Raw genomic sequence first — 7,677 nt, forward strand, 5'->3', positions numbered from 1 at the left:
AACATAGTCACTATAGGTCAATCTTTTTAAAATAAAAATGAGGCGAGCCTCGCCAAACAAAGACGCACAAACTACGGGGCCCTCAATAGATGTTAATAATTACTTAGATTTCGGGAGTGGCCATTTAGCGAACTTCACGGCTTTCCCCAAAGATAATAACGCGTTAGACTCTTTAGACGCGATTTTAATTAAATTACATGTTTAAATTCGGGTGCGCATTTATGTGACCCAAATCCAAATCTCAACGGAGTCGGAACGTATTAACAACCACGGGTGCATTGATTGTGACGTGGTTCGAGATGCATTTTCACGACGTTGCAATTCTATAAAAAAAATAATAATAAAAAAGGTTTAAACTTAATAAAAGCACACAAGTCATAACATGTATAAAAATCAGATATTTAGCAATTACAACAATTTAAGTGACCGTGCTAGAACCACGGGATTCAGGGGTGCCTAACACCTTCCCTCGGGTCAACAGAATTCCTTACTTAGAATTTCTGGTTCGCAGACTTCATTTGGAAAGTCGAATATTTTCCTAGAATTGGGATTCAAGATAAATCGGTGACTTGGGATACCAAAAGCCAAACCTTTCCCAAGTGGCGACTCTGAATTAAATAAATAATCTCATTTCGAATATTGTCACTTAAATTGGAAAAACTCCCTCACGCATTTATCCTTCGGGGTAGGCGCGCAAAAAGGAGGTGTGACAGTAACACCCCAATCCCCAACTGAAAAGAAATAAAATGAGAGTCTTATTGGTTACAACAGGAGAGTACTAAATGTCAAGGAGCTATCAGCAGATGTTGGGACCTATGGACAGAGTAAGGGCAACTGACTTAATCTAGAGCTCTATTATGCTGCCTAAACAGAGATATCTAGTATGGCTAGCATACCAGAATAAGTTGCTAACCAAGGAGAGACTAAGTAGACTTATGATCTATGTAGATGAATAGCAATGCTGCTTCTGTGATCAAGCACTGACAGAGACACAACTGCACATTTTTGGCAAGTGTAAATAGATCTCAGAGCTTAGGGAAAAACTGAGCACTTGGCTGGGCATTAGACTATAGGATACTGCATCAAGTCAAAGTGATCAAATGGATCAAAAAGAAGAAATGGAACCAGTTTCAGAAGGAAATAGTTATAGCAATATGGGGAGCAATGATGTATTATACTTGGCAAGCTAGGAATTGAAAATCTCTAGGAAAGGAAATGTAGAGATAGATTTTGTATTTGCTCAAATAAGAAGAGAGATTACATATAGATTAGGTATACTCCAGGAATCTAAAAGAGCTCGCAAGAGTGAGTTGCTAATTCAAGAAGCTATGTAACTAATTGGATTGTTTGTATTGAGATCTAATGGATGTGGCACTCTTCCTAGAAGGTGGCCATGACATTGGAGACTCTTTAGGATGTAATGTTTGGAGTGATATGGTAATAGTTCACATTTATTACCACACAAAAAAGCGCGCGCGCGCACACATATATATATATATACACTCATGGCTAAGGAATATTATCTTTGTATTGATGTATCCTACTAGCATCGTAAGTGATGGTAGATTGAAGAATAGTATCATGTTTTATATAAAAAAAATATCTTGAAGTACGCTCTTAGCTAGGATGTCTAACATAGGGGTATTCATGGCTTCCGTTTGGATTAATTTTCCTAAAAAGAAACCAATCAAGTAAGTCAATATTTCAAACATTAAAACCAAACCAATTAAATTAATTTTTTTATCGATTCAGTTTATATCAGTTTTTATCGATTTTTTTATTTTTCTTGGTAATAGTCATATCGTATTTCTTATTAATTAAAGAAACATAATACTTTTCACTTATATTAAACGGTGATTGATTACTTTTAAGAGGCAGAGTTTCTCTCTTTTTTGGTTAGTTACATAGGATTAAAGTTTATCAATTTTAAAAATTTAAACTTTATTTTATAATTTAAACATAATTTTTAATATAATATTTATGTGATTTAAAAGAATTGCACATCCATAAATAGGGTACACTGAGACTAGTAATCTTATAAATACACAGTTCCTCCCTTGTAGTTGTAGGGTTTTATTCCAAAGCGGCAACGCGCTACGTACTATACAGTTACCAAATCACATTCTCTCTCTAGGGTTTACTTTCTCTCTCTTTCTCCTAGGGTTTCTGCGATGGATCTAACGAAGAAACGCAAGGCAGATGAGAACGGCGGTGCTTATCCTGTATCTAACGAACTCGTTACCGCCGCCGCTCCTCCGGCACTCGGCGTTCTCTCCCCCGAAGACATCGACAGAATTCTCGAACCGTTCACGAAAGACCAGTGCATCTCAATCCTCCGTAACGCCTCCCTTCGTTACCCCGATATCCTCGAAGCTGTTCGTTCCATCGCCGATGCCGACGTCTCTCAGCGCAAGCTTTTTGTCCGTGGTCTTGGTTGGGAGACCACTACCGACAAGCTCAAACAGGTTTTTTCTGCATACGGAGAACTCGACGAGGCCATAGTTATAACCGACAAGGCCTCGCAGAAATCAAAAGGCTATGGTTTTGTAACTTTCAAGCATGTGGATGCGTCGATTCTTGCTTTAAAGGAGCCCAACAAGAAAATTGATGGCCGTATTACGGTGACACAGCTGGCAGCTGCAGGTAATGCGGGGAATTCACAGTCTGCTGATGTGGCGCTTAGGAAGATCTATGTTGGTAATGTTCCATTTGAGATTACGTCTGAGAAGCTTTTGAATCACTTTTCCATGTACGGAGAGATTGAAGAGGGGCCTTTGGGATTTGATAAACAGACTGGAAAGGCAAAAGGTTTTGCGTTTTTTGTGTACAAGACTGAGGAAGGAGCAAGGGCGTCTTTGGTTGATCCTGTGAAGACGATTGATGGACATCAGGTGTTGTGCAAATTGGCGACGGATAATAAGAAGGGGAAGCCCCAACATAATATGGGGCCTGGTGGAATGTCCAATACTGGACATCCTACAGGAATGCCTGGTGATGATAGGGTTGGAACGATGCCTGGTTCTAATTATGGTGTTCCTGTAAGCGGGTTGGGTCCGTATCCTGGGTATTCAGGTGTGCCTGGTCCAGGAATGCAGCAGCCACCGCCTCAGCCTGGAATGGTGGCACATCAGAATCCACATCCTGTTGGACCTGGATATGGAAACCAAGGACCGGGTTCTTTTACTGGCAGTGCTGGTGGATATGCTGGCGCTGGTGGGTATGGTGGTGGTGCAGGGGATTACACTGGTGGACTTGGAAATGCTGGTTACAGGATGCCACAAAGTTCTGCTGGAATGCCTAGTTCAGGAGGTTATCCAGATGGTGGTAATTATGGATTACAGTCGGGTTATCCCTCACAGGTACCACAACCAGGAGGAGCAGTGGCCAGGGTTCCACCAGGTGGGATGTACCAGGGCATGCCCCCATACTACTGAGGTAATCTTTCAGTTTGTTTGTTTATATGTATTTGTGATAATATGCTGCCTTTTACATAGTATTTTTTATGCATATATTTATTTAGCAACTATCTAATGAGTCTTGGTTCATTTCTTGCGTAGTTTACATATTTTGTAGGAGTGCCTGGTTTACATATTTTGTGAGTGACTGTCTGGTAATCATTGTGTGTTCTTTTTGGGTAAATCTCTATCTTTTATTCTGAATTCTACAAAGATCTCTCTCTCTCTTGTTTTTTTTTGTGTGTGTATGTGTTTAGCATTTGGACCAGGAACTGCAGATTGGAAAATCCCAGTTCATTGGCTTACCATTGTTCTTCTGGGGCTCCTGGCATATCTGTTGAATTTTGTCTGATATTTCTGGTGATTTTTCTGCTTCTAGTAACAAGAGTTCGTTTTCCCATGGGGTGTAAGTGGATCTATTTGCACTTATCCAATTCATCTTCTGTAGAACCCCTTATAGCTTGATTCATTATGCTGTTTAGTGTGGTTTATGTCCCCTGTACTTTGAAAGTAATTTGCTTACAAATGTTTGCCCACAAGAAGATTTATATGTTGGAATCTTGAATGATTGAATTGTACATGGATATCTGTTCAGGTGTATTGAGAGCTTCTTGGACGCAACATGCTTTAAATGGTTGTGCTGATTTCCTGATTGCAGACTCTGAAATCTTTGTTGCCATGGACTGCTGTACATCTGTTGCTGCTTCACCTATCTGCTCCTATGTGTGGCTGTTAGTTAATATTTGCTAGATTCAAGCTAGGACTAGGTTACTTTAAAAATTGCTGTATCTTTTGTTTAGTGTATTGTGGATTATGTCAGTTTTGCTATCTAATATTACCCGTACTTCCCGTTTCTTGTATGTTTCTTATCTGGCAATCTTTCTAAATGATCTTTCTAATGATCTGGAGAATATGGCGTTCTTCTAAGTCTTCTATCATGTTATATGATAGCCATTATTGGCTTAGCTTTTTTATATGTAGACTATGAAGGATCTTTATATTCGATGATCTGAAACAAAATATTCGATGCAAACAAAATCTCTATATTATTTTAATTTTAATTATAGTATTTTAAAATAAAAACAATACTAATTCATACATATCTGGAGCGGTGATTGGAAGATTGAGAAGCACAAAAGTTTTGTGGTATTAAGTTCTAAAATGAACACCGTGTGACTGTACTGCATTTTCTAGTTGTCTCAATAACTAGTGAAGAGAAGGGTCTTTTTTGATGCTGTCAGTCACTGATTTGAATCGATAATCTGAAGCAAGGGCAATATATTCATATTGTTTTTATCAGAATTATGTCCATAAACATCTGGACTGGTGTTAGGGAGACTGGAAACTTGCAAATGTTATGTGGTATCAAGAACCAAAATCTGCTGTTTGCCAATTTGCCTGCATTTTTTAGCTGTCTCAATAACCGGTGGCATAGCTATCACTTGTCGAAACAGAAAAGAAGAAAATGAAAACTCTAGTTTGTTTTTCCTTTAAATCCACCTTGTTTGGAATTATTGGAATATACTCCAGGAAAAAATCCACTTATTTTTGGGGAATTATCTCATTATTTGTTCTACCATCTGAAGATCCTTGTTACTTTTCTTCCTCTCCTAATTTCCTTGTTTTCTTTTGTGGGTGAACTTGGGAAAGGGAGATAGTGTGAAGTCAGTCGGGTTAACAAACACGTAATGCAAGTGCGTCTCTGTGTGTGTGTTGTCTTGTGGGCGGGTGGTTTGATGTATCAGTGACTTGAGCTTAGCAGAATCCTGTCTACATCACTATGCTGTTGCTGTTTCCAGGATTTGTGTTCGATTGAACCTAATACTAGCTTTGTACTTGCTCCAAATTGAACATGTGTCATTTGTGTCATAGTTTTGGCTTTCACCATTTCTCAAGCATACTGGATCTATTTTCAGCTTATTTGGTGGTTCCTGTTCATGATTTGCACTGTATTTAGATCTATTATTGAATCTAAGTGGTGATGCCTGTTAAATTCCTATACATAATCAGAAAGTGATTGCTTGTTCTTTGAAATTGAAATCAAGATGGTTATCTATTCCTGCTATGGTCTGTGGTCTACCCTGGTTGGCATGAGGGCATAGAATTAGTTTTGTTGTGATTTCGACATGCTATTGGAAACAAGTTCCTATTTTCATCTTTCATTGGCGCTGCTTGAGCAATGTTCCTGGAATTGTATTAGATTTAATTCGCAGTCAAAAGGATTATGGAACATACCAATTTCTTGCTTAAGGTCACGTGTTGTATTCACTTTTAAAAAGTATTTCCAAATTGGAAACTAGATGTGTCAGAAACAAAGTTCTCACCCGTCTCAGTCTAAAGTTTGATTTTTTGGATTTAAATAAATATTTCTTTGGCGGTTGCCATCTAAATCCTAAGTAAGTCCTTGATGTCATGATGCATGTCTCCGATTGTAATTGCAAAGGTTATGCCTAGATTTTTTTTGTTTTTTGTTTCTTAACCCAATTGAGTTCCTCTGCTGCCTACCCTGCTGATGTGAAAGTGTAGTCACCAGAACAAAATCCTTTTCCTTGTTGTTTGGTGGCTCTCCACTCACCATTGCAGAGATGCGATGGGGGTGGGGAGAGTGAAAGCTATGTTGCAGGTACCGAGGTATTGAATTCTAACATAATGACGGCTGCTAATTTGGCGAAGATCAAGGTGCGGTAGATGAGGAAAATGCTGAATGGTGGGACGACCTGGCTCGAAGGCCATAAAAGAAATTTGTTGTACTAGATCTAGGACTCTATTGTTGTACACTTTGAGCAATAAGAATAAAATGTCAAAAGTTAGTTAATCTTGGTGAACTTCAGCTCAATCTCAATGCAGCTGTATTCAGAAGCTTCCATTAATTGGTTTCTTCCTTTTTTCAACTTTTATGACATTAGATAGGATAGAAAAATATAGTGTAGAAGGCAAAGAAGAGTTTTCTGGTAAAAAATCTGGGCTAATATAGTAGGGTGTCTCGGTCAATCTGTTCGCAAGTAAACATCAGCGTAATATTTGTGACTAATGTCTGCATAAAGATTAAAATTTTCAGTACTAATATGTGCATGCTATTGCCATCTTCGGGACTCTTTACCTATCAAAGTGGGAGCAGTCAAATAGTCAGAAATCTATATCACACTAGTGAGGTTAAGCCCGGGTTCAACAGCTATGAGTGAGCGATTTTGTCTAAATATGTATCATAATTTATTGTTTCAATATGTATCATAGTCTAATTGTTTCTCTATCGATTCCTAGTGGTAATATATCTTGATACCATTCCGAAAGTTTTAAGCGTTTTAAGTGGCCTTAGAGTTGGCTAAATTCACCAAATAGTAGGAGACAACGCAAATGATGGAATATTTTAGCTTAACCCTCCGACAGTCTCCTCTGTCATTCGATTTTTGTGCTAAGTCAGTTGACATATATATTGTTGTCTCATGTCCTCGGGACTTTTAGTTAATTTAAAAGTAATTTATTTATCAAATAAATATTATGATAAAAGTTGTAATACTTCCAAAACTTGAGATTTTGCTACTGCTCAGGGTTGAAGTCATGTGTAATAGGTATTGAGCAACTTTTGACCATGTCTTCTGACTTGGGGTGCGTCTATGATATACATTTCTCTCTCTATTGGATTGTTTTCCGGCCGCGATTTTGAGTGTATTTGGTATGAAAGAAAATATTTTCCTGAAAAATGAATGATTTTTATTATTTATTTTCGCTTATTTGGTTGGTGAGTGAAAATTAAGGTGATCTATCTCATGTTTTAGACTTGGGGTGCGTCCATGGCCACGTCTCATGGTGATCTGTCTCATGCTATATTCACCAAATAGTAGGAGACAACGCAAATGATGGAATATTTTAGCTTAACCCTCCGACAGTCCTCTTTGTCATTCTATTTTTGTGCTAAGTCAGTTGACATATATAGTGTTGTCTCATGTCCCTGGGACTTTCAGTTAATTCAAAACTTTTTATTTATCAAATAAATATTATGATAAAAGTTGTAATACTTCCAGAACCTGAGATTTTGCTACTGCTCAGGATTGCAGTCATGTGTAATAGGTATTGAGCAACTTTTGACCATGTCTTCTGACTTGGGGTGCGTCTATGATATACATTTCTCTCTTTATTGGATTGTTTTCCGGCCGCAATTTTGAGTGTGTTTGGTATGAAGGAAAATATTTTTCTGAAAAATGAATGGTTTTTATCACTTATT

General features: G+C 38.0%; 1 protein-coding gene across 1 annotated transcript; it reads left to right on the forward strand.

The window, feature by feature from the left end:
- Positions 1–2,050: 2,050 nt before the first annotated feature.
- LOC107786633 (UBP1-associated protein 2C) lies at positions 2,051–4,315 on the forward strand. The gene is made up of 2 exons (XM_016608150.2): positions 2,051–3,435; positions 4,051–4,315. Exon 1 carries the CDS (start codon positions 2,172–2,174, stop codon positions 3,432–3,434), a length of 1,263 nt encoding a protein of 420 aa, XP_016463636.1. The 5' UTR covers positions 2,051–2,171; the 3' UTR covers position 3,435; positions 4,051–4,315.
- Positions 4,316–7,677: the final 3,362 nt, after the last annotated feature.

This window comes from Nicotiana tabacum, chromosome 3 (assembly GCF_000715075.1).
Source record: "Nicotiana tabacum cultivar K326 chromosome 3, ASM71507v2, whole genome shotgun sequence".
Classification (NCBI taxonomy): domain Eukaryota; kingdom Viridiplantae; phylum Streptophyta; class Magnoliopsida; order Solanales; family Solanaceae; genus Nicotiana; species Nicotiana tabacum.